Consider the following 27,730-nt stretch of genomic DNA (forward strand, 5'->3'; position numbering starts at 1 on the left):
GATGGAAACCACAAAATTACGTAGAGACAAGCCAAGGAGCCCATCTTCACCTCCAAAGCCTCATGATCACTGCACAAGGGAAGGAAGCAGGAAATCGTTTCTACACAAAATACAAGAAAAGCAAAAACGTTTTGCCATCATAGCTAACGTTGTGGTTGAGCGTAGACGCATGTTCGTGAACATTATCAAACCAGCTGCCACAAAATAACACCTTGCCATGAAAAGCAAACACCAAAAGTGTGTAAAAGTGTTAACCTTGTCGTGAGGTCACCATCTGCTCACCTCAGTCAAAGTAAACACTTGGGGTTGAAAGAACAGTTTTATTGTCATTCCATGAAGAATTCCGGCGGATACAACTGAATCATTCTGCAGATTTACCGCGTGCATTCAAGTTCCACAGAAATTAAATTAAGGTTGTCGTCACCATTTCATTTGATGGCAACAACAATCGTATCCGCATCTCAAAACACTCCTTGCGTTTTTTACAAGGTTTAACATTTTTTGTATTTTAGTTTTTTTTCTCATTTTTATTTTCACTTTTTCATTTTGCTTTGTGAAAGCTCTTCTTCCCCCGTGCATCGACTCAAAGTCCCCGGCCAAAACCTTTGATGGCTCTTTCGTCCTCCGTTGCAGCAAAACCTGCAGAGCAGAAGAAGAAGAAGCATCAACTTACTGATGTTAATCGATCCACGACCAAATACAATTGATCCAAATCCGTTTGATTTCCACAATCAAGAAAAATAAAACCGCAAATTACAGCGAAGGACGAGGGAGAAGTCTTTCCAAATATAATCTATCCCGGAAGGGGAGTGTTCGAACCACCATTGCAAAGCTTGGGTCTTAGACGCACTTAGTGCCATCAGCAAGGCAAAAAACAAGCTTTCAAACGCAAAGCTTGTGTGCTGTATTCCACCAAACCTCGGGCACCACTAGCAAATGCTTTTTGCATAACCCAGCACATTATTGGTGCGTAACGACTGATCAACTGAGGGCAAAGAAAGACAGGAGACATTCTCAACCAAACAACTACGATCCCGAGCTCTCTCCAAATATGGCTGCATTTGATTTACGGCCGTGCACGTGGAAGCGGTTTTGATTGTGGATGTGGAAGCGAAGCAGGACGGCCGGCCTACCTGTTGTCAACTGGTTTCTCACTGCACCTGGACAGTGGCTGCCTTCTGGGCAGCCTCCTTGGCTTGGTGGGCCTGCAGCACTGCAACAGCCTCCTCCACCTGACCAATGGGCAGAATATATACGATTAATAGGCATCTATTTTCAAAAGAAAACTGCAACCGTGCAATTGCAATAACCAGGTCGACGTGTACTCGTGCTTCAGCATACCAATCAAGGTACTGCATTGATGTCTACAAAAGCAATGCGATTTATCTGTGGGACATATTCAAATGCATGTTGTGCAACAATTGCCTTGTTTGGCCAATTAGAGCAGCCTTCTCTAGATTCAGTTGTTGGAAGAAGATCCTCGACTGGTCCCACTTCACATTCCGAATGAATCATGCTTTGCCAAATGTCGGCCTCAAGGATGAATGAAAATTTAATGGGCATCAATTGCCCCTTGGTTTAGTTTCTTTGGTCATGAGAGCGAAATTTGACGGAACTTGGTTGCTTGCAAGCATCGCGTCCACGAATTACCAATGCACCTTACAACTTACAAGTACTGTACACAAAATATTCCCATGGGACTTCGCTACTCAAGATATGCATTTTTTTTTCTTGTATACAAGCTCGAGGCTCATGCAAGAGCTAACATTAATCACACACAAAAAAAAACGGACATATAAAAAACATGTAATAAAGGGAGCGTAGAGACAGCATCAGCTGGAGCGGCAAAACAGTCTGGCGAGACACCAATATAATCCAGCAAAGGAAATTGCTGGAACGCCATTAGGTTGTCACAGTGACCTGTACCATTTGCATTGTAGAAAATACAGGCCGAAACGTTCTGGAAAATACAGGCCGAAACGAGAGATCAAAAGTACACTATGTGGATACGGTGGGTCCACTTTACACCTCGTGGGACTGATCGGATAACTCCGTGACAGATTACGATAACTTATCACCGAGCCAACACCTCATTACGCAAGGGAAGCACACACCTGGCAGTTTTGTTTTTGTATGGAAGGAGCAATTTTCATCCTATCAAGATGGCACTTTGTACTTTTATTTTCGACGGAAAATTCCAATAATTAACATTGCAAATCTCACCGAAGATGGTTTGTAATTTTATCCCATTGTTAACAATTTCTCCACCGTCCCACTCATCTTTGTTCAATTAATCTCCTGCCTTGATTTGTCCGATTCAGCATTGCTTGGGTTCGCTTGGAGCACCAAACGGGAGTCACGTACTACATCTCAGCACATCAGCACCACTTTACCAAGAACGAACTTGGTAAGAATAATAATTTTGAAATACCAGATCCTGCCCTGCCCCTCCACCAAAATGCAAGGATGCTGTGATTATAAAGTGTGTGACAATGGAAAGTGACAATGGAAAGTGACAATGGAAAGTGACAATGGAAAGTGACAATGGAAAGTGACAATGGAAAGTGACAATGGAAAGTGACAATGGAAAGTGACAATGGAAAGTGACAATGGAATGTGACAATGGAATGTGACAATGGAATGTGACAATGGATTGTGACAATGGATTGTGACAATGGATTGTGACAATGGAATGTGACAATGGATTGTGACAATGGAATGTGACAATGGAATGTGACAATGGAATGTGACAATGGAATGTGACAATGGAATGTGACAATGGAATGTGACGAGTTTCACTTCAGGTAAATGGGAACTGTGATGGAAATGTACGACGCACGGCAAGGAGCCATCGACATATTCCATACAGTATAACTGCACAATTTATTGGGCTCCCTTTAATTCTGGGTACATACTGCACTGACAGCCCTCCAAGCATGGATGTGGTGAGAAACGGCACATGGGATGTGAGAGGGTGGTACAAGAAGGCTGACAAAAAAACAAACAAAAGGTTGGAGGGCTTACCTTTGAGCGCAGAGACTCAGGTGACTCCAACATGTGCAACAGTTCTGAATTATCAATCTCCAGGAGCATACCTGTGATTTTACCAGCCAATGAAGGATGCATGGACTGTATCAATGGAAACAGCCTTTCACCTGCACAAAGCACATCCACAATGCCAAAACACCCTCAAAAAAGCTTTGGCAAGAGACATAAAAATACTAACATGTCATCGAAATACCTCATCAACAAAGCAACCACACCACAACCAGGAATGGAGCTCCCAAGGAGGATTTTGTCATCGTCAAACTGAATCCGGACACCTCATGGAAGATATGCGGTTACGTTTTCCGCACATAGAAGACCAGAAACAGTGATGTGCAACTGCAACACATGGTCAGGCCATATGGCGCACCGTACTCGAATGCCAAATTAGATCTTTAAATGGTGATTTAAATCATGTAAAAGATGCCACCCCTGAAGCCACTGAATGGCCTACAGACTACAGACTTGAAACAAGATTTTAATTTGCTGCTATACAAAGGAAGAAACAAAAGCAACAACAGGCATTTTAAGGCCATTTTCCCTGCAAGAGCGGGAGTCAGCCTTGCGGCCCCCATGACAATCTTCTCCATTTTGCCCTATTTTCTGCATCTGCCCTTGTTAACCCCCTTGCCCGCATTTATTCTTCCACCACCTTTAGCCAAGTCTTTCTCGGTTTTCCCCGTCCTTTACGTCCTTCTACATTCATTTCCATCACTCTTCTCAACAAGTCACTTTCATCCTTCAACACATGACCAAACCATCTCAACCTGTTTCTCTTCACAGCATCAATCAGAGACTCTATTCCCATCATCTTTCGCAATTCATCATTTGTCTTCCTCTCTCTCTCAACGATACTCCACACATCCACCGAACCATTCGCATTTCCACCCTTCGTTGTTGCTCTACGTTCATTACCCATGTCTTGCTCCCATAAATCATAACACTTCTCACACATGCAGCATACACCTTTCGCTTCATCTCCAACGACACTCCCCTCCTCGTCAGCATGCCACTCAGTTCCCGAAGCTTCTACCATGCACATCTCACTCCAGCAACCGTTGCCGAGACTAATGATTCCACCTTCTCCATTCAGCATGTCTCCGAGGTAGCAAAATGTTTTCACACCTTCCAGCTTCACGCCGTCTCCAAGATCCAACTCAACATTTCCTCCATCTGCAGCTCCCTCTGTGCACACCTTACACTTGAATGTAGCTGCCAAACTGGTTAATGACCCTCTCAGACCACTACATTTTTGATGAACCCATTCAGCGCACATTGTACATTGATTGGAGTTCACTCCGACACCCTTCCTGCACACAGCACACGGCCACTTCCCAGTTCTTTCCACCTCATCACTTGCCATCACCTTCGTTTTAATGATATTCACCTTCAGACCTTTTGTCTCCATACATTCCTTCCACTTGTTCATCTTCTCCTTCAGTCGATCCATACTTTCCGCAATCAAAACCAGATCATCTGCATACAACAACTCCCACGGTAAACCTTCCTTCACATTCCGAGCCAGCACCTCCATCACAGCTACAAATAGTAGTGGACTTAGTACCGACCCGTGATGCACTCCCACCTTCACCTCAAACTCACCACTGTTCCCGTCCTTCTTCCTTACAGCTGTGCGCGCTCTCTCGTACATTGCCATCACTACTCTGATCAACCGTTCCTCCACTCCTAACTTCCTCAATGCCCATGTCACTACTTCATGTGGCCTATCGAATGCTTTCTACAGATCAACAAACCCAAGAAACAACTTCTTCCTCTTCTCCATGTACTTCTCCTGAAACTGCCTTTGTTATACAAAGGAAGACAAACCAAAAATTGGTACATTCTTTTCTGGAGGGCCCAATGCTCAAGGAAGAGCATACCTGTGAGCACACAGATCACACACACAGACACAGACACCAAACAACACAGGACTTCACTTCAAACATGGGAAAAACACAACCGTTGACCTTGAAGGAAGCAACTTCCTGGTGCAAGTGCTGAGCAGAGGTTCTTTACTCTTTAGGTATAGATGAAGGAACTGCTTCCTGAATCCAGCCATAAACATCAAAAGCTTTGCATTCAACATCACAGTCTCACAAAAAAACAACAAATTGAAGAAATCGCTGCAGTGAATCCTGTACCCAACATCTGTTTTTGCTCCTGTGGAGGAGCAGTTGCCAACATAGTTGGAGTTAGTGGCTCTTGCCCCTGTACGTGCACCGCCTGCGATCCAGGCCCGACGCCTTGTGGACCTCGTACTGGCGGACCATATTTGTAGGTTGTCATGGGACGTTGTGCCACACCCCCCATTGACCGAGGCCCCATTGTCTGAGTGGCGGCTACAAATACAGGGAGGAAAGGGTTTGTTCGGTACAAGAGCATGGAAAACAAGGGAAGTAAAGCTTTCTATTACTAGAACGGCAATCTTCGACATCGCAACGTCGACTAATATGCCTCCACCCACATTATTATAAATCATTATACATACTTGTACCAAGTTTGATTTAAATCCATTCAGCTGTTCTCAAGTATCACATTTTTACCTGACATGACTTCTGACCTTTGACACCAAAATCTCATCAGTTCTTCTTTAAATCATTCCACATACTTGCATCAAGTTTGGCTCAGATACCTTCAGCCATTCCCAAGTTATCACGGTGATGATATAATTTTTGCTTAACATGAACTTTGACCTCTTGACCCCAAAATCTATTCAGATCATCTTTGCATCATAATATGTAATTTTACCAAGTTTGGTGAAAATCACATCTCTGGTTCACAAGTTAGTTCAGCAACAGATTTTTTTTTTTTTTTACCCAATTGGACCTTTGACCTCGACTCCAAAATCTAATCACACCATCTTTACATCATTCCACATACTTGTACCAAGTTTGACTTCGATCCCTTTAGCCATTCTTTAGTTATCACGGGACCGAAAAACCCATCATGGACAAACAACCCGAAAACAAACAGTGACTGTCAGAACAGGCATAAAAAGTGAAACCGGTTTTAATTTGCAAGCAAATTAACCGATTCCACCTGCCTCCCAAACAACAACAACAAGGCCAGATACAGGCGAAGTACACCACCCCCATGCCAAATAAATAAATATCCTCCAGCGTAGCATTGCCGGGGCACCTTAGGCGCCCGGCGATACCACGGTGCAGCGCATAGAGCCTATACTGTATTGGGAGGGAGAGGTGTACAATTAATTGATTGATTGATTGATTAATTGCATAAATAAATTCCTCAATAAACCCAAAATATTATTTAAAGCCACATCACTTGGTCACCGTCGTGTCCAAATACCAACTTCCTAGCTCAAAAGGTGCCCGAGATATTTCCCAGATGAGAAAGAAAATAAATAAATGATTAATAATGAAAATAAATAAATAATAATATTTAAAGCTTTTCTTTCTGGTCCTTACAGAAAAGGACCTTACAGAAAAAGGACCTCTGGTCCTTCTGATTATCTTCTGGTCCTTACAGTAGAAAATCACAACATACTCACCAACCCTCTGGCCTGAAGGTATGGCACGTACAATCTGTGTGTTGGTGATCGGCGATATGGTGCGGATGGCGGGTGGGCGAGATGATTGTTGCCTGATGTTGGGCACATTCTGGAATCCACCTGCAACAGCACAACATAGTCTTCGTAATCCTGGCACAGCAAGGTGCACAAAGGCCAAGCAGAAGGTGAAGGGAACATTTTTGAAGTAAAAATTAAAATGTGTGCCGATTGAGTACATTTTGTAAAGGCCTGTGTCCTGGAATCAGTGGTGGAGAAAGACAAGGGGACGACTCAAAATAACATAACAAATTGTAGTTCGGAACAACAAACAGGTGGTACAAAAAGCTGCAACTGTTGCACATACCTGAGCAGTACATGATGTTCACAAAAAATATACAACTCACACCCACTTGACTGGATTAATTGCAACAATCCCAAGTGAGAGAACGGAATGTTGCACCTACTGATAAGGATTCCCTTAAACGTCGCTGTGCTGTCAGGCTTACCTTGAGGGCACACTTGCGGCCGTGGCCAACGCTGGTTGGGTCGCATCTGGGCCATTTGATTTGGTGCATAAAATGGTGGACGGCTTTGTGCCTGCACCAAAAAGTCGGTTGGGGAGGGGAACGGGGGGACGGGTACGGAGGTACAGAAGGAGCAGATACACATTTTAACCAAAAATTCCATAATTTCAATTAAATTGGAATTTAATTGCTTATTCTCAGTCCCAGATTTCCCACCTGGGGTACAGCGGAGAGGAAGTAACCCCCGGCAGCTGTAGGCTGGTACTGCCCGATGATGGTGTTCGGTGGAATGGGACGCATGCCTGCCATACGCTGCATGTACTGCGACGTCAGGTGTGCCTTGCGCTCCTCCTTCCGCTGTGCTAGTGCCACATACAATGGCTTGGAGCCAACGATGCGCCCGTTCATCTCCGTGACCGCTTTTGTGGCCTCTTCCGGCGATGAAAAGCATACGAAGCCAAAGCCTTTGCTGCGACCTTCCTCCGCCATGACCTTGAGCAAGATCAAGTAATTTTTGAAATGGATGAATTTGCATATGCGCACACATGGTGCAACAAAATCTTCGACAGCTACTGGTTTATACCTTGGTGCTTGTTATGTTGCCGTACGGAGCAAACTCCTTTCGCAGCCGCTCGTCGTCAATGTTGTCATCCAAATTTTTGACGTAAAGGTTCACTCCCTGCAAATTCAGTGCCATTTCCACATCACATATAAAATAAAGCATATCCATGGCACCGGCAAACCCGTTGCGGAACCATGTGAAAAAAAAACAAAAAAAACCACAAACAAAAAGGCAAGTCGAGGCATCAAAGGTCAAGTCAAAAAAAGCTCATGGGATGATGTCTCGACTCACATGATACCGACTGATCCTCTCCTGCTTCAGCATTTCAAACTTGCGTTTCAGTTCCGCCTGGCGTTCGCTCTTCTTCTGCGCTCTCCCAACGAACACTAACCTGCCATTGAACTCTTTGCCGTTCATGTCATTCACCGCCTGCCGGCAAAGGAAACACCACAACGTGTCCATTTCAAACTCGGTGCAGGATTTAGCTCATAACACAAAGAAAGCGGCGGCATGCCGTCCATAACTGATAGCAGGTTGCATTGGCACGCCTTGCGTGGCATACCCGTTGTGCGTCCTCGTGCCGGTCAAAGCTTACAAAGCCAAACCCACGAGACTTCCCCAGCTCGTCAGTCATCACTCGTACGCTCAGGGTTTTACCTGCCAGCGTGAAAAAAATAACACCAATCACAAGTTGAAGCAACAACTGGTGAGCCACGATGGCAACCCAACAACTGAGGCATTTAACATACAGGAAGATAACATGCCTGGCATTGTGACGGTGATATTCATCAAGATGCACAACAAACAAGACGTTTTGGGGTCAAAACACGTCACAAGTAGTGGAAAACAGACACGTGCAAAGTCACCACTAAAGATTTTCCAACAATGTGCAAGGTTCATGCAAATATTTGAAATCCGAAAACGAGACGGTTCCTTGAGGATCAGTTTATATTTTTAACAAGCGAGTGAAACATTACCGCTCGTCAATACAAAGAAGAAGAACGTTAACGATCGAGAGTCAAAATGAGAAAACCACGGCCACAAGGCAGGTCCGATTGGTTGATAAAATCTGGAGTTTGTGGGACCAATTCAATTAAGCTTGAATATCAAGATTATGGACATTCAGCGTGAGGAGAGTTAACGGTGTCATGCCACCACAGTATTTTGAGCAGTTTATTTCAACAACCACCAATCTCTGGTCAATTCTGAACCATAAAGATATTTAAATAACCGGTAACAAACAAAAACCCACCAAATTTGCCGAAAGTCTCTCGCAGCCGTTCCTCGTTCATGTCTTCTCCAAAGTTCTTAATGTAGACGTTGGTGAATTCTTTTGCCTTGGCGCCCATCTCTACCTCACGCTCCTTACGAGACTTGAATCGGCCTACGAACCTGCATGTCAAAGCAAGCCATACAGAAGATCCATCTTACCTCATCCAATTAACCTCACACGGGCGACTTCGCCCTCGCCCACCCTCCCCAAAGGACAGCTTTACCACATGTGCAATTGAAGTGCAAAAGAAGCAACTTTCACTGAAGAGCAAATCACTCTTTCAAACCCAAATATTCACACGCAACTGCACATTTCGGCGATGCACCATTAACCGCATATCATAATCTACGTCACCTGGGTTGCAGGAACATCATTTAAAACTCAGAATAAGGATTGCGAACTAGATTAAACCAAAAGGAATCAGAAACCTTTCCCGTATGATGAAACATGTACGGACAAGCGAATATAGCCAAGTCCGCAACGGCATCAAAAGAAAGTGATGATTATTCAACAAAAGAAAATAAAAAATTATAGCCATTTCAGACTGGCGGGAGGTGTTACATTAATCGCACTATTCAACAAAATTTTAGTGTTTGTGGGACTTTGATTGCTTGGTGTCAGATATGTGCATGAAAGTTGTACTACAGCATAACACATAGGCCAGACAAAATAGGGTACCGCACAATGTTTCAGATTACATACTGATTTCATACATACTGATTTCAGGGTTTCATCTCCTCACTCTCTTCAATCCCACTCCACCCTCCAGGTCTTTAAAACAGCTGTTCACCACCATCTCTTATCTTCCCCCATCCAAAACCTTGATCTTTTCTACCCCGCTAATTTCACCCCAATTCCACTTTTTTGAAATACCAACTTCTGTCCTGGAAGTCCTTTGTGTCCTTGTGTTTTATACTTCTTCCTCCCCCCCCCCCCCCCTTCCCACGCCCTCTCCCTTCCACACATCTCCCTGCTCTCAAATGTTGTGTTTGTGTGCTTCCCCTTCTCTCCCCATCTTGTCTTCCGCTCCCTCTTTTTATATATTTTGTTTGTCTGGTTGATTTGTTTGTGAAGTAAATGTTAGCTCTTTCACGAGCCTCGATTCAGTATACAAAAATAAATAAATCATGATTACACGATTACTCGATTCAGTATACAAAAAACAAAAAAAACAAAAAAAACAACAAAATACATCAGCATATTCAAGGAAGAATCCAATTCTGGCATGGTTTAATACATCGCAGTTTCCTCATTGGTTTAAAAGTATTTTATACAATAACAAAATAAATAAACCCACAAAACAAGTTCACACGAGCATTGATCAACTGTGGTACAAATAAAACGTTTTGTTGCCAGGTGAGTAAATAATTTCAGAGTACCAACTAGAGAGTTCATAGATCACCTTACCCCACGCAGTCTTGAGAAATAAGGCCATGGCCGGGGTCAACGAACGGCAAATTTGATTGGTCGAGAGGATGTAAAACGGCACAATATTTTGTCCAAAAACTGCTGAACTCAAGGGTTTTATAAGTACCAAAAGGCGATTTACATTCGACAGTGTTGAAGTAGATAATTGATTTGAAATAAAATCAGGATTTTAAAGGTTGGAGAAAATATTAAATTTTTTTGGAAGTTTACCGCCGTTGATGCAGCGTCTTTTACACCACCTTATTTAACACGTCGCATTAGTTATTCGTGACCATTTGGCCATTATGACGTCCCTGAAACAGTAAGCTCCCGGTTTGGAATGATTTTCAATTCCGTTTCAACACCAGCTGGGCAGACAGTTATTATCATGGAGACACGCACCATCAATGTGATTTCACTCCTCTCTGCACGCACCGTCAGGACAAATTCAGAGCCAAAGTACCGTGAAACTTCAGGTTTATTTTCCGATTCATGTTCAAATGAAATAAAGTTGTTCCTCAATCATAGACCAAACTTTGTAGACACCAACAGAGTGAACCGCTCGCTTAGCCCCCATGATATAGATGTGTGATGGGTGAAAGAGGGATGGGGGCGGGTTGAGTGTGTGTGCTGCAGGGCAGGTGGAGGCCGGAGCGCTCCCGAAAAGCTCACGGCAGGTGCCCCGTCATAATAACTTGGAAGCGCAAATGTATCATCGATCAACGTACAGATTAAAGAAGGGATTATCACACTTGAGTGCTTTGGGCCATCTTGAGCCAAAAATATTAACTCCAAAACATTCTCAGCCACTCCGTTTTGCACGCAACAAGTTTCGCTGGAGTGCAACAGCAGTTCATGAATAGCACGAGTCGATATCGATTTTTTCCTTTCACCGACTGAGTTATATTTTATTAAAGTAAAAATAAAAGTCATAAACATAGTTATTTGCTTCGCTGCATCATTTCCCGGTGAAGCAGATAAGCCGGAATCAATCAGAACCGTTCTTGCAAATTGCACAATTGCCCGTGCAGCAAACGCTTTGTTCCTGCCAGCTCATTATCATTTACTCAAAACGGTTCCTGAAACCCAAATGCACAACTGTTAACATCTAGCAATATGGAGAATGGAGAGAAGGGGGATGTGGGTGATGTTTGCCTACGTACACCTTGCGGTCGTTCAGCAACATGCCGTTCATCTTGTCGATGGCACAGTCGGCAGCTTCCTGGGTCTCAAAGTGAACAAAGCCATAGCCTCGAGAACCATTTTCGTCACAAACCACCTGCGGAAACGTGAAGGTCAGAATTCTACATGACAAATGTCAACGACGAAAACAATGTGAATACAACAACATCAAGGACAACCTTGTGGGGTTGCCTGTTTGGAATTCCCATCTGAGCACACAGCTCATCGATGATGGAATACCAGTTCAATCCCATATGGTGTCCATTTGTCCACGTCCATGTCACAAAGTCATATTCATGGAGATGTGCACCGTCTCAACTTCCTTGTACTCAAGACAACATGCGTAAACTCCTCCACAAGCCGTTCGCTCCGACGAATACAAACACTGGAAACGTCGGCCACACCTGGTTTTCACCACCATTATAAACAAGTTTCTCATCAACTTTTCGCTGATAAAATCCATCAACTTCCACATTCATTGTAAACCTATTAACTCCTACACTCAAAAATGTGAGGAAAAGTATAAAAAGGTATGCGGGACTCGAAGGTGAGCTTTATCTTTGACTGCGCATGCAAAAAGTAAGTTTAGTTCCCAACATGTAAAAATGTACATCCTCTGTTTTCTGTACAAAAACGAGTCACGTTACAGGAGTTCCAATGAACATATTCGACGCGTCTCGTTTCAGGTTTAGATATTTAAGAGTTTACATCGGGTGCGAGCGGCTTTACAAACCAAATCGGGACGTCGTTGTCATGCCGCAATCTCGCTCTCAATGCGCGACGTCGGCCTCGTCGGGTTCTGTGTGCCACTGAAGAGGCCAAAATAAATTCATCGGCTGAAGTGACTCGAGGAGCCGACGGGGTGGACGAGCCGGAGCCAAAAAGGGGAAACCTACAGCACAGCGCCGACACAAACCTTTACAGCGAGTAATAAGTTTGACGTTTTATTCATTGGTTTGTTGATCAGTCCCTTTCAGACCATCAAAGGTTAATCGCACCTACCTTTAAACAGTACTGGGTTAGTAATTCGAGGGAATTGTTGGTTTGTGAGGACCATGAAAGAGAGAAAATCGGATTCGTTCATCTACCTCCAAATTAGAAGGTACAGGAGATTCGGAAGGTTAAATGAACTAATCGTCTGAAAATAAACCGATGCTGTTGGTATGAAATGGCGTTCGGTTATCTGTTTACCTTTGGAGCTGAGGTACGTCATTCGTACTACTTCCACTCTACTTCCTTTTCAGCCACAGTGAATCGTGATGGACAAGTGATCGCACACCGACGTACACACCTTTGTTCACTACTATTACATTGTTTTTTTTTTTTTAAAGCCAAACACTTGCAGTTGACAATTTCCTTGAACTTTGGAATGATGTTTACGTACATTTGCTTGAAGCGAGTCAAAAGAGCAAGGTGTACGTTACCCATTGGTAGTTGTGTACAAAGCTATCACGTTTACCTTTCAGCTGTCTAGCCTGGATTGGATGCCCAACCCGACTACAAACCGTTTGTTTTTGAAAGGACAGATAACTTAGAGTGGAGGTAGAAATTTGCGAATTTCTTTAAAACAAAATAAGTATGCTTCGCATGAAGAAGTGTTTGGAATTCGAAAGAGGGAGAAATGAGTAAACATAAGAACAAGTAGACCTATGAGATTTGGATGTGGAAGATCAAATTGCAGGTTTGGGGTGGGCGGGGGGGGGGGGGGGGGAAAATCGGGCCAAAGCCATCACCAAGTCGCATTTAACTCTGAGCCCGGAACAGCCAACGTCTCCGAGCCTTTGAAATTTGTACCACAATAATTTTGGGGTAAGAAATGTCCCTCCTCCTCCCACTGTTCACAAAATGTTATAAAGGACAAGAGGCAACCTAAACTAAACTGGAAATGCACTCGGTAGAGCGCATACCCCTGCCAGGCTTAACAGTTTATGGTTTATATCCCAATGCTAGGCCGAATCTGGATTCTGAGCTGGACCAAAATCGAATCGGCTTGTTCTTGTCACCGAACCAACTCGTCCACCAAGTTTAGTCATAACTCGTCCATAACTTTTAAAAATCTGTTACATGTAGCTTTTCACCCGATCTCTCAATGGTGAAGAATCACTTCAAAGATTAAATAATTCACATATCCGTATGTGAATCGAGGTCGTCTCTTCCCGGTGTGTACCCCGGTTTAGAATAGGTACACCGTATCCCTGCGCATCGTAAGAGGCGACTAAGGGTTGGTGCCAGGAAGGGCATCCGGCCATAAAAACATTGCCTCAAACAGGGAACCATGATTGTCATGGGGCCCGCAAGGCTAACCCCCGCTCTAGCAGGGAAAATGGCCTTAAAACGATCATTCATTCATTTTTTCAACCGGGATTCAAACCCAGGATCCCTAGCCGGCACCCTAACCGCTAAGCCAACACCTGGCTTATTCTTCAATGGTGAAGAATCACTAAAAAATTATACTAGCCCGGTTCTGAATCTGGATCTTCAACAAAATCTAATCATTTCGTCTGTCTCATACGCTACATCTCTGCCAAATTTCGTCTGAATCCGTCCACAACTTTGATACATCTTGTTCACAGACGGCACAACAAACAGACAGACAGGGGGGAAACATAACCTCCATCCACCTTTGGTGGCAGAGGTAATAATTTGAAATTTTAACCTCCCAATCAATCCATGATGTGGGATAATGTCCCAATAACGAACAAAATGGGGTTTCCCCACAAAGATGTGCAAGGTTCATTTCTGCAGCTAAGTTGTCTCAACACCAGGAAGTGTTGCCAATGAATGGTGACAATTTATACACCATGACAAGAGATTATGCGGCATCACCGATAACAAATGGCCTCACATTCCTTCAAAGGATGACCACCTCGATGTGAAGAAAATATGTTCTGACGTCGTATTAATTTTTTTTTCTTTTTTAGAACCAAGCATCATGCAAACATTGTGATAATGGTCATGTCAAAAAAAGTAAAAACCCAGGGATAATAATCAAAAACATAATCGTAAGTCCTTGCATAGGTTAGAATTCCATCCTCTTGCGGTTTAAGGGAATGGAGCATGTTTAAGGACAGCAGAATTGGAATGGGTCCCATTGGCTTCAGCCACCACTCAAAGCAGTTTATCTGATGGCACGACGACCAGAATAATCCTCCAAATCGCAATTTCGCAGCCAGGTGACATTCCCATCCCAAAGAAGTGGCTTTAGGCCCAAGTTTGCACGTTCATCAACTCCGCGATGCATGCACTTCCGGCGAGTTACCAGGATAGTACTTGGGAGACGCAACAAGAGGCCACGATCCAACACAAAAAGCCCTCATTTAACAAAGAACTAATCTGGAGCATCTCTTGCAGTCACCGACAAATGGACAATTGATATGGAATCCCCACCAAGTGGCTCCACGTGCAGCACTCGTCGGCATCGACTATTTTCTTGGCTAAGTCGCACCAGTTGCTCACAAAAGCAGAGCATTATGTAGTGCATACAATCGGTGACCCCAACTGCACATTCACAAATATGATCTAGGCTCTCCATGGCTTGATGCCATTCTTAAAAAAGGCGAACTTCCATCTTTCCCAGTTATTTTGATCAGCCAACATCACAGCAAGACGTAAAAAGGTGCAAAAATGAATCCCCTCAACTACAGACCAATGAACTTGTTTCCAATTATCAACAAAGTCATGGAATCCACCATCACAGTTGACGTAAAATCATTCCTTTTCTCCAACAGCATCATCTCAGATCAATTCTGATTCAGACCTGGTTACTCCACCTCGGACATGCTGCTTTTACTCGCACAACAATGGATGAAGGCCCTCAATGTTAGACATGAGATCAGGGCTATCTCTCGATATATCTCGAGCATTTGATACAGTCTGATACAGAATCCTTTCTTTTACTCTCCCTGTCAAGGCTGGTGTACCCCAAGGCAGTGTTTTCAGCTCCATCTTATTCCTGATCTTCATCAATGATCTCTCTGACTCTCTGGAAAATCATTATCTCTTTGCTGATGACTCTACCCTCTGCTGTGACATCCCTCATCCTTCTGACAGCAGCCTCATCTCTCTCTCTCTCTCTCTCTCTCTCTCTGTCTCCTCAGACCATGACAAAATCACAATGTGGTCAAACACTTGGAATAAGTCTTTCAACCCAGAGAAATCCCACACACTCACTCTCTCTCCGAAGGGACCTTACCACAGACCCTCCATCTACTTTCTCAGCAAGCGTCTCAAAAAGAATCAGTGACTCAAACTCTTGGGTCTCACTTTCAGCCATGATCTCTCTTGGGCAAACCACATTTCAAAGTTGGCCTCCAAAGCCAGACGCCAAATGGGCATCCTCTGTCCTTCGTTGGCACACCTGAGCTCCGATGCACCTACAAGGGCTTTCATCCGCAGCTTGATGCATTACTGCTGTCCCTCCCCTCTGGGCTGGCTCCCCTGCTTCACATTTTGTTCAGCTTGACACCGTGGAAACCAAGGCTTTCAAGATAAGAATCTCTCACGATGAAGCTGAGTCTATGGGCCGATCACTTCACCATCGCCGACAGGTCACCCCAACTCATTTATTCCCCTTTTTCCCCACCTTTGGAACCACTTTCCACAATCTGTTCAATCCCATTCTTCCCTCCGGGTCAGAACACAACTGTTCTCCACCATCTCACGTCACCCCCCATCCAAAACCATGGTCTTTTCTAGACCCATTAAAACACGGCCCACTCCTCCCAAAACTGTGCCTACATATCCATCGTGTTCATCCATTGCCTCTCCCCTACCATTCATCGTTACCTACATCCCCTGGTTGTCTATCTCCATCAACTTTCTCCCTCTGTACTGCTGTTGGCATTTCCCCTTTCTCTTGCTGTTCCCTTTGCTATGTTGTGTCCTTTGCTTTGCTTCAACGAGCCTAGATCTTGCAAAAAAATACTTGCAGGGGGAAAATGCCTGCTTGCTGTGCAAACCCAATATGGGTAAGCTTCACTTCCGCTGTGGAACGACACGGACATTCTGAACACCTTCCTTGTCGGTCGAAATGATTGGTTGACCTCAACGTAGGGATTTCTTCAACATCTTCATAACCAGCCTCGATGGCACACTCAGCTCCATATTGTTTCAAAACGAGGAGGATTGTCTGCTGAAGCCTTAAATCACCATTTAACTTTTGTATGTTTAAAGTGATCAAAGGCTCTTGGAAGAACTTGTACAGAAACCACATGCAGAACAAAGACATTAGTAAAGAGTATTTTTACATGTACAATCTATAACATTAAAACGCTTATTTCTGAAGTTTGTAATCAGAACTTCTCTCCAGCTATTGCTCCTGTCGCCCTAAGATATGTGTGATACAATGTAGTTATGACTAAACCTTCCATATAAGCATACCTATGTCTCCAAATGTCTAAGTGTGGAATAAAAGCTGAAAATCAGTGAAAAGTTTTGAATAACTCGCGCCATTTTGTTTTACGCACAGTGAGATGCTGCACTTGATACCGAGGAGAAGAAGAAGACGTCCCGATGTGTGGCAGACGCGCATCGACTCGAGGGGCATGCTACGCCTTTTAATACAAATATAAATGCGATCAGAAATGTAACGGGGATACTTACCAGTAACCACACTATAAAAGACAACACTGCAGTTGAATACAAAGCGATATTCAGGAGATCCACCAGAATGAATGTTGGTGACAACTGACAATTATTTTTTTGGTGACAACTGACACAAAAAGGAAGTGGGAAGGCAGCAGGCAATGCGCACGCGTGGCCGCCAATGTGACATCAGCCTGGATCTATCTATAATTCCAGCAATCTCTGTGTGTCTGTCTGTGTGTCTGTGTGTCTGTGACCGCTGTTTCTCGACAACCACGGGTCCGATATACTTGAAACTTGCCAGGTATATTGCTGGGGACCCGAGGATGTGCCTTTTCAAGGTTTGTAATTAATCGGACAAGTACCTACCGAGCTATGTCCAAAAAACGCTTCAACCAATCAGAGAGCAGCGAGCTATCACGTGTGCCGAACCGTTAATGCAATGCAAGCGTTAATGCGTTAATGCAAGGCTTTTCTTTTTTTCCCTCTTCTCTTTCTACTTTTCCTTGCGATTAAATTGCAAACAGCCAAAATACGTTGGCGCTAATTGAATAATTGGCCATTAACACTAAAATAATCGTAACTGCGATATGCCAACTTCCGGACAGTGCAGCCTTCCATGTTGTTGTTGTTTGCAGCAGCTGTTTGCAGCAAGGCAAGGCTTTTCAACTATGTTGCCGTTAAACTATGTTTTAAAACGAATTCAAACTGCGATTAAATTAAAACGATTCATCCTAACTGCGATTTGCGAACTTCCGGACAGTGACGACTTATCTTCCGGCAGCCAATCACAGAACGCTCTGTTGCGTAGGCGTGGCCGATGTGAGACGAGCGGAGCTGAGCGCGTTACGAGCTGACCGCCATTACGGTACGTAATTCGATTTCTTATGCGCATTATTTCTCCCAATTCAGTCAGAGCGAAGGGCGGAAGCGAAGAGCGTTGCTTTTTTTGTTTACGGGCGTACGGGCGGGGTAGAGCGTACGGGTAGCGTTTTTTTTTTTTTTTTGGCCACGGAACGGGCACCCACGTACGGGCAATGCCCTAGTATTTATCAATACCGCAAGGTGGAAGCACGCCTAGCCAGCGAGCTGCGGCTTTTGTCCAGCCAGTTATCACTGGTTATGTTATCATACCGCAAGCGGATATGCAGTCTATACAACTATATACAACTATACAACTCCAAATGTCTATAAGTGTGGAATAAAAGCTGAAAATCAGTGAAGAGTTTTGAACAACTCGCACCATTTTGTGCGCCATTTAAAACTTTTCACTGATTTTCAGCTTTTATTCCACACTGAACCATGCAGTTAGTTTGTATGAACATAAACACTATTTATGCCCGTGATTCTCACGGGTTACCACTAGTAAGGATATTAATAGACAACGGACAAACATTACGAGATGTGGGATTTCAACCTGGATTCCCTGCATAATGAGCAAAGCATTCAGATTGGAACAACAGACCAGCACGATACAGTTTATGGTTCGGTTTACCCGGGAGAACATCACAGAACGTTAAAATTGCATGAACATCTGCAGGTGAAAAAAATTGATTAACATGTGCCTCCACCTTTTGCTCAGCTGTAACAGGCAGCGGCACCTACCAAAATGACCACTAAAAAAAAAAGATTACCAAAGCCAAAGGATGATGGCGTTACCATACACAATGACATTTCAAATGTGTGCAAGCACGCACGCACCCATACTCAAAATGACCCTCACAGTGAGCATAAAGTTTTGTGATCATTAAAATTGGGCTTTTGTGATCAACAAAACCTGTGGCTAATTCAAATGATCGAACATGGTTTAGAAAGAAACACCTTTCTATACAAGGTCCCACAGTTGACAGTGCAGGTCAGAGCAGAAACTCTATCATGAAGTCCAAGGAACTGTCAGAAGAACACCAAGATTTAATTGTGAAGAGGCATGGATCTGGGGAAAGGTATTAAACAATTTTTAGAGTGTTGAAAGTTCCCAGGAGCACAGTGAGCTCAATCAATAGGAAATGGAAAGAATATGGAACTACCAAGACTTTTCCTAGAGCTGGCCATCTGACCAAACTGGGCAAGAAGGATCTTGGTCAGGGAGGTGACCAAGAACGCAAAGACCTTGGCTGAGATGGGAGAAGCTGCCAGAAGCACACCAGTCTCTGCAGCACTTCAAAAATCAAGGCTTCATGGGAGAGTGGCCAGACAAAGCCACTCCGGAGAAAAAAAGGCACATGACAGCACGCCTGGAGTTTGCAAAACGTGAAAGGCAGAGCCTGAGGAAAAAGATTATGTGGTCTGATGAGATGAAAATTGAACTTTTTGGCCTGAATGCAAAGAGCTATGTCTGGCAGCAACCGAGCACATCCCATCACCCACGTAACACCATCCTAACCATGAAGCACGGTGGTGGCAGCATCATGTTATGGGGATGCTTTTCAGCGGCAGGGACTGGGAGACTTGTAAGGATAGAGGGAAAAATGAATGGAACCAAATACAGGCAAATTCTTGAGAACCGGCTTCATAGTGCAAAAGATCTTAGACTGCGGCAAAGATTTACATTCCAACAGGACAATGACCCCAAGGATTCAGTCACTGCAACACTGGAACGGCTTCAAACAGGAACGTGAAAGTCATTGAGTAGCCCAACCAAAGGCTGGACCTCAATCCCATTGAGAATCTGTGGAAAGACTTGAAGGTTGATGTTCACCGACGCTTCCCATCCAACTTGACAGAGCTTGAGGAAATCTGCAAGGAAGAATGGGAGAAACTCCCCAAATCCAGATGTGCAAAGCTGATACAGACACAGCCAAGAAGACTCGAAGCTGTAATCGCTGTCAAAGGCGCTTCTACGAAGTAATGACTCGGAGGATTGAATACGTACATAAATTAGATGTTTCTGCGTTTCATTTTTAATTATTCTGTAAATATTTCATTTTCAAAAATTCCACTGACAATTATGGGGTATTATGTGTGGATCAGTGACAAAAGAAATTCTCAATTGAAACCATTCTTAATTCAGGCTGTAACAACAAAATGTGGAAAATGTCAAGGGGTGTGAATATTTTCTGAAGGCATTGTAAAAAAATCAACACCCATGTGATGAATCGTAACCAACTTGGATTACTCGAGCGCCGTGGCGATAGTGATTCCCAGTGACTTCAAGTAGTGGTGCACAAAACCTCCAAGTGGAGACATTTCCTTGTAAACGAATCCAACAGTTGTAGAAGAGGCCAGATGTAACATTTGGTTGGGGTTGCAAATGAATCAAGTTGAACATTCACAGGGACTCGTCGACTTGCGAAACAAAACTGCACTTTTGTGTTGCAGATGGATCGAACGTCTTGGCGCGAAACATGATCCGGTAACAACCACTTGTGAAAGGAATCAAAACTTCACCCGATTCGTGATGCCATCACGGATTGTCATGAAATAAATAAATAAATAAATAGGTATCAGATGAAGACAAAACGAACATTCAGCATTTACAGATGGATGTTTCGTATGCAGCCTGTGGCTGCTGGTTGCATCATTTTCTGGGGTCGTGGCTGTGCTGCTGATGCAGCTTACTACAGATGGACGACACCACAGGCACGTTGTATGGGCCTCATCAACACTTCAGATAGCCCTTGATTGGTTAGCCCCAAACAGGATAAATGACGGGAGTGAAATGTACAACCTTAAATTGATGCAAAATTCACTCGCACACAATGAAATGCAATGTTTTGCAACTTCCACCTCTTTACAATATGGTTTCAAGTTTGAGCTGTGCGACGAACCTTGCAAGAGAGGATGTTCCCAAATGCAGAAAAGGTGTCGTACATGGCCTTGTTATCGATGGACTTGTCTAGGTTTTTGATGAACACGTTGCCCACACCTGACTTGCGAAGAGACGGGTCACGCTGAGACCACATGATACGGATTGGCTTACCCTTGATGACGTCAAAATTCATAGTGTCCAGCGCTCGCTCGGCTGGAACGGCAAGAACAGTGGACAAAGATTGTTTGGAGAAGCAAAGACACATTTGGTTCAAAAGCAATTAAATGTGCACCATAACAAACCCTGCCTTTTAAATTGCCCTTAAAATCCCATACCCAGCATTCTCACATTCTGTTTCTCCTACCCTCCAGATTAGTCCTCCCCTCCTCCTTCCCTTTAACCTCCAACACGCAAACTTCTCCCCTTCACTACTCTTTCTCTCTTACTCCCACCTTAAAACCCACGAGCACACTGTCCACCATGCTCCCCCTCTTCATCACCCCCCTCCCCCCCCACCACAACTCTCGTGTCCATCTCCCATCGGAAGACGTCATCATCCCAATCCACAAAATAATGCTCCCCTCCGACACCCAACACCACCACCCCTTCCTCATCAGACTCCACCATCCTCCCCCCCCCCCCCCGCATCATCATCATCCTCCTCTTCCTCCTCCTCCTCCTCCTCCTCCTCCTCTTCACCTCAACAGACTCCACCATCCTCCCTCACCCCCCGCATCATAACCTCCTCCTCCTCACCTCAACAGACTCCACAACCCTCCTGCATCGATCAGACTGAATCAACCGCCACCCATTCTTCATCAGACTCCACCACCTCACTCCATTAACCTCCCTTGCATTAGACTCCATCACAATTCCTCAGAAACCTCCCTGCTTCTTCCATCAATATTCACCCCTCTATCTTCCTCAAATTCCAACCTCCCTCCCTCTTCCATCAGACCCAAGCCTCCCTCCCTCTTCCATCAGACCCAAACCTCCCTCCCTCTTCCATCAGACCCAAACCTCCCTCCCTCTTCCATCAGACCCAAACCTCCCTCCCTCTTCCATCAGACCCAAACCTCCCTCCGTCTACCATTAGACCCAAACCTCCCTCCGTCTACCATCATACCCAAACCTCCCTCCGTCTACCATCAGACCCAAACCTCCCTCCGTCTACCATCAGACCCAAACCTCCCTCCGTCTACCATCAGACCCAAACCTCCCTCCGTCAACCATCAGACCCAAACCTCCCTCCGTCTACCATCAGACCCAAACCTCCCTCCGTCTACCATCAGACCCAAACCTGCCTCCGTCTACCATCAGACCCAAACCTGCCTCCGTCTACCATCAGACCCAAACCTCCCTCCCTCTTCCATCAGACCCAAACCTCCCTCCCTCTTCCATCAGACCCAAACCTCACTCCCTCTTCCATCAGACCCAAACCTCCCTCCGTCTACCATCAGACCCAAACCTGCCTCCGACTTCCATCAGACCCAAACCTCCCTCCGTCTACCATCAGACCCAAACCTCCCTCCGTCTACCATCAGACCCAAACCTCCCTCCGTCTACCATCAGACCCAAACCTCCCTCCACCATCAGACCCAAACCTCCCTCCGTCTACAATCAGACCCAAACCTCCCTCCGTCTACCATCAGACCCAAACCTCCCTCCGTCTACCATCAAAACAAACCTCCCTCCGTCTACCATCAGACCCAAACCTCCCTCCGTCTACCATCAGACCCAAACCTCCCTCCGTCTACCATCAGACCCAAACCTCCCTCCGTCTACCATCAGACCCAAACCTGCCTCCGTCTACCATCAGACCCAAACCTGCCTCCGTCTACCATCAGACCCAAACCTGCCTCCGTCTGCCATCAGACCCAAACCTGCCCCTGTCTACCATCAGACCCAAACCTCCCTCCGTCTTCCATCAGACCCAAACCTCCCTCCGTCTTCCATCAGACCCAAACCTCCCTCCGTCTTCCATCAGACCCAAACCTCCATCCGTCTTCCATCAGACCCAAACCTCCCTCCGTCTTCCATCAGACCCAAACCTCCCTCCGTCTTCCATCAGACCCAAACCTCCCTCCGTCTTCCATCAGACCCAAACCTCCCTCCGTCTTCCATCAGACCCAAACCTCCCTCCGTCTTCCATCAGACCCAAACCTCCCTCCGTCTTCCATCAGACCCAAACCTCCCTCCCTCTTCCATCAGACCCAAACCTCCCTCCCTCTTCCATCAGACCCAAACCTCCCTCCGTCTTCCATCAGACCCAAACCTCCCTCAGTCTTCCATCAGACCCAAACCTCCCTCCGTCTTCCATCAGACCCAAACCTCCCTCCAACTTCCATCAGACCCAAACCTCCCTCAGTCTTCCATCAGACCCAAACCTCCCTCAGTCTTCCATCAGACCCAAACCTCCCTCCGTCTTCCATCAGACCCAAACCTCCCTCTCCCATCAGACTCCAACATCTCTTCCTCCCTCATCGGATGCCAGCATCCTTTCTCCTTCTTCACTCGGATGCCAACCCCCTTCCCTCCCTCTTCCATCAAAAGCCAACCCCCTTCCCTCCCTCTTCCATCAGACGCCAACCCCCTCCCCTCCCTCTTCCATCTTACATCAACCTCCTTCACTCCCTCATCAGACGCCAACCTCCTTCCCTCCCTCTTCCATAAGTTGCCAACCCCCTTCCCTCCCTCTTATATCAGACTCGACCACCATAACCCACCTCCCCCCAATCCTTCTGGCTTCAATACCAACCCACCCCCCCTTCCATCTGGCATCACCACCAACACCCCCCCCTTCCTTCTGGCTTCAGCACCAACCCCCCCTTCCTTCTGGCTTCAGCACCAACCCCCCCCTTCCTTCGAGCATCAGCACCAACCCACCCCCCCTTCCTTCAAGCTTCAGCACCAACCCCCCCCCCCTGCCTTCTGGCTTCAACACCAACCCCCTCTTCCTTCTGGCTTCAACACCAACCCCCTCTTCCTTCTGGCTTCAGCACCAACCCCCCCTTCCTTCTAGCTTCAGCACCAACCCCCCCTTCCTTCTAGCTTCAGCACCAACCCCCCCTTCCTTCTAGCTTCAGCACCAACCCCCCCTTCCTTCTGGCTTCAGCACCAACCCCCCCTTCCTTCTGGCTTCAGCACCAACCCCCCTTTCCTTCTGGCTTCAGCACCAACCCCCCCTTCCTTCTGGCTTCAGCACCAACCCCCCCTTCCTTCTGGCTTCAGCACCAACCCCCCCTTCCTTCTGGCTTCAGCACCAACCCCCCCTTCCTTCTGGCTTCAGCACCAACCCCCCCCCTTCCTTCTGGCTTCAGCACCAACCCCCCCTTCCTTCTGGCTTCAGCACCAACCCCCCCTTCCTTCTGGCTTCAGCACCAACCCCCCCTTCCTTCTGGCGTCACCAACCAACCCGCCCTTCCTTCTAGCTTCAGCACCAACCCCCCCCTTCCTTCTGGCATCATCAACCAACCCCCCCCCCCTTCCTTCGAGCTTCAACAACAACCAACCCCCCCCCCCTTCCTTCGAGCTTCAGCACCAACCCCCCCTTCCTTCTAGCTTCAGCACCAACTCCCCCTTCCTTCTAGCTTCAGCACCAACCCCCCTTCCTTCTAGCTTCAGCACCAAACCCCCCCCCCTTTCCTTCTAGCTTCAGCACCAACCCCCCTTCCTTCTCGCTTCACCAACCAACCCCCCCTTCCTTCGAGCTTCAACACCAACCAACCAACCCCCCCTTCCTTCAAGCTTCAGCACCAACCCACCCCTTCCTTCAAGCTTCAGCACCAACCCCCCCTCCCTTCTCGCTTCAGCACCAACCCCCCCCCTTCCTTCTATCTTCAGCACCAACCCCGCCTTCCTTCTAGCTTCAGCACCAACCCCCCCCTTCCTTCTAGCTTCAGCACAAACCCCCCCCCCCTTCCTTCTAGCTTCAGCACCAACCCCCCCTTCCTTCCAGCTTCAGCACCAACCCCCCCTTTCTTCTGGCTTCAGCACCAACCCCCCCTTCCTTCTAGCTTCAACACCAACCCCCCCTTCCTTCTAGCTTCAACACCAACCCCCCCCCCCTTCCTTCTATCTTCAGCACCAACCCCGCCTTCCTTCTAGCTTCAGCACCAACCCCGCCTTCCTTCTAGCTTCAGCACCAACCCCCCCTTCCTTCCAGCTTCAGCACCAACCCCCCGGTCCTTCTAGCTTCAGCACCAACCCCCCCTTCCTTTTAGCTTCAGCACCAACCCCCCCTTCCTTCCAGCTTCAGCACCAACCCCCCCCCTTCCTTCTAGCTTCAGCACCAACCCCCCCTTCCTTCTAGCTTCAGCACCAACCCCCCCTTCCTTCTAGCTTCAGCACCAACCCCCCTTCCTTCTAGCTTCAGCACCAACCCCCCCTTCCTTTTAGCTTCAGCACCAACCCCCCCTTCCTTCCAGCTTCGGCACCAACCCCCCCTTCCTTCTGGCTTCAGCACCAACCCCCCCTCCCTTCTAGTTTCAGCACCAACCCCCCCCCCTTCATTCTAGCTTCAGCACCAACCCCCCCCTCCTTCTAGCTTCAGCACCAACCCCCCCTTCCTTCTAGCTTCAGCACCAACCCCCCCTTCCTTCTAGCTTCAGCACCAACCCCCCCTTCCTTCTAGCTTCAACACCAACCCCCCCTTCCTTCTAGCTTCAGCACCAACCCCCCCTTCCTTCTAGCTTCAGCACCAACCCCCCCCCCTTCCTTCTAGCTTCAGCACCAACCCCCCCTTCCTTCTAGCTTCAGCACCAACCCCCCCCTTTCTTCTAGCTTCAACACCAACACCCCCTTCCTTCTCGCTTCAGCACCAACCCTCCCCCCCTTCCTTCTAGCTTCAGCACCAACCCCCCCTTCCTTCTAGCTTCAGCACCAACCCCCCCTTCCTTCTAGCTTCAGCACCAACCCCCCCTTCCTTCTAGCTTCAGCACCAACCCCCCCCCCCCTTCATTCTAGCTTCAGCACCAACCCCCCCTTCCTTCTAGCTTCAGCACCAACCCCCCCTTCCTTCTAGCTTCAGCACCAACCCCCCCCTTCCTTCTTGCTTCAGCACCAATCCCCCCTTCCTTCTTGCTTCAGCACCAATTACCCCTTCCTTCCAGCTTCAGTACCAATCCCCCCTCTCCTTCGAGCTTCACCAACCCCCCCACCCCCCTTCTAGCTTCACCAACCCCCCTTCCTTCCAGCTTCAGCACCAACCCCCCCTTCCTTCTAGCTTCAGCACCAACCCCCCCTTCCTTCTAGCTTCAGCACCAACCCCCCCCTTCCTTCTAGCTTCAGCACCAACCCCCCTTCCTTCCAGCTTCAGCACCAACCCCCCTTCCTTCCAGCTTCAGCACCAACCCCCCTTCTTTTTGCCTTCAGCACTAACCCCCCTTCCTTCTACCTTCAGCACCAAACCCCCCTTCCTTCAAGCTTCAGCACCAACCCCCCCTTCCTTCTAGCTTCAGCACCAACCCCCCCTTCCTTCTAGCTTCAGCACCAACCCCCCCCTTCCTTCTAGCTTCAGCACCAACCCCCCTTCCTTCCAGCTTCAGCACCAACCCCCCTTCCTTCCAGCTTCAGCACCAACCCCCCTTCTTTTTGCCTTCAGCACTAACCCCCCTTCCTTCTACCTTCAGCACCAAACCCCCCTTCCTTCAAGCTTCAGCACCAACCCCCCCTTCCTTCAAGCTTCAGCACCAACCCCCCCCCCCCTTTCTTCAAGCTTCAGCACCAACCCCCCCCCCTTCCTTCTAGCTTCAGCACCAACCCCCCCTTTTTCTAGCTTCAGCACCAACGCCCCCTTCCTTCTAGCTTCAGCACCAACCCCCCCCCCCCCTTTTTCTAGCTTCAGCACCAACGCCCCCTTCCTTCTCGCTTCAGCACCAACCCCCTTCTTTTTGGTATCACTACCAACGCCCCTCCCCCTCTTTCCGCCTTCCAGGCTCAGTCACCACCCCGAACCCCTTCCTTGGGATCCACCAAACCCCCCCCCCCCTCCTTTCCTTCAGGCCTTCACCACCACCATCCCCTCGGAGTCGGTGCCGACCATTACCGTCGCTACAACCTAACGTCGCCTCCCAACCCACAACGTAACGTCGCCTCCCAACCCAAAATTGCAACAGCATGAATTTTCCACTAACCGCAAACATGTAACATGTAAACCACTGTACGGCAGAACACACTGTTTTCACACCACCACCACCTACACTCTCACCCAACACGTCCGAATAGAATTAGAAACCAAGCTCGCACACATCCTCAGTCCTCACCGCAATCGGGCTGCTCACCGTCCGCAGGTTGCTGGAAGTTCACGTAAGCGTATCCGAGAGAGCGTCTCGTCATCATGTCACGACACACGCGGATCGACAACACAGGTCCAGCCGGAGAGAACTTCTCATACAGCATGGCTTCCGTCACGTCGGGATGCAAGTCACCCACGTAGAGCGACGCCATGGGGTAACTCGGTCCGCTGGGGTTCATGGTGGCGCCAACAGGAGGCCCGAAGGCCCGTACGTTCGATGTAGGTGTTGTCGTAGTCGAAGAGTCGGCGTCAGCAGCTTATTCTCTCCGTGGGAGGCGCAAGCAGAGACGCTCGTCCGAACGCACCTCACCTTGGGATTGGGATCGGCGGTTGCGTCCGTTAAAAAACCGTTTCGTAGGAGTAGTTTCCTTTTTAAAAAATTATTTTATTATTTTGCGATTTTTTATAGTTTTGTTTTTTTGTGAGGGGGGGGGGGGGCACGGGTTATGCTATATTGACGTACGAGCCGTGCGCGAGAAAGAAAGACCCCTCAGGAGGGAATCCCTTTACCACGCACGAGCGTGTCTCGAGCTCGCAGCCGGGAAAGTTAAAGGGAAGTAGTCCCTCCGGTGCAGTTATTATATACGCTTGTATCCATCC

General features: G+C 47.0%; 1 protein-coding gene across 4 annotated transcripts; it reads right to left on the bottom strand.

Moving 5' to 3' along the window:
- Positions 1-300: 300 nt before the first annotated feature.
- Positions 301-27,730, bottom strand: LOC137432907 (polyadenylate-binding protein 1). 4 transcript variants are annotated; one of them, XM_068125220.2, is made up of 14 exons: positions 27,117-27,730; positions 20,855-21,048; positions 11,486-11,601; positions 8,895-9,034; positions 8,205-8,299; positions 7,934-8,071; positions 7,664-7,759; positions 7,297-7,572; positions 7,063-7,153; positions 6,557-6,676; positions 5,187-5,384; positions 3,025-3,155; positions 1,134-1,232; positions 301-639 (listed from the first exon to the last, which is right to left on the bottom strand). In XM_068125220.2, exons 1-13 carry the CDS (start codon positions 27,307-27,309, stop codon positions 1,152-1,154), a joined length of 1,869 nt encoding a protein of 622 aa, XP_067981321.1. In that variant the 5' UTR covers positions 27,310-27,730; the 3' UTR covers positions 301-639; positions 1,134-1,151. The 4 variants fall into 4 exon arrangements, with proteins under 4 accessions (XP_067981321.1, XP_067981319.1, XP_067981320.1 ...); XM_068125218.2 differs by having other exon boundaries at positions 27,099-27,730; XM_068125219.2 differs by having other exon boundaries at positions 3,096-3,155; positions 27,117-27,685.

Source organism: Myxine glutinosa, chromosome 8 (assembly GCF_964187855.1).
Source record: "Myxine glutinosa chromosome 8, kmMyxGlut1.1, whole genome shotgun sequence".
Taxonomy (NCBI): domain Eukaryota; kingdom Metazoa; phylum Chordata; class Myxini; order Myxiniformes; family Myxinidae; genus Myxine; species Myxine glutinosa.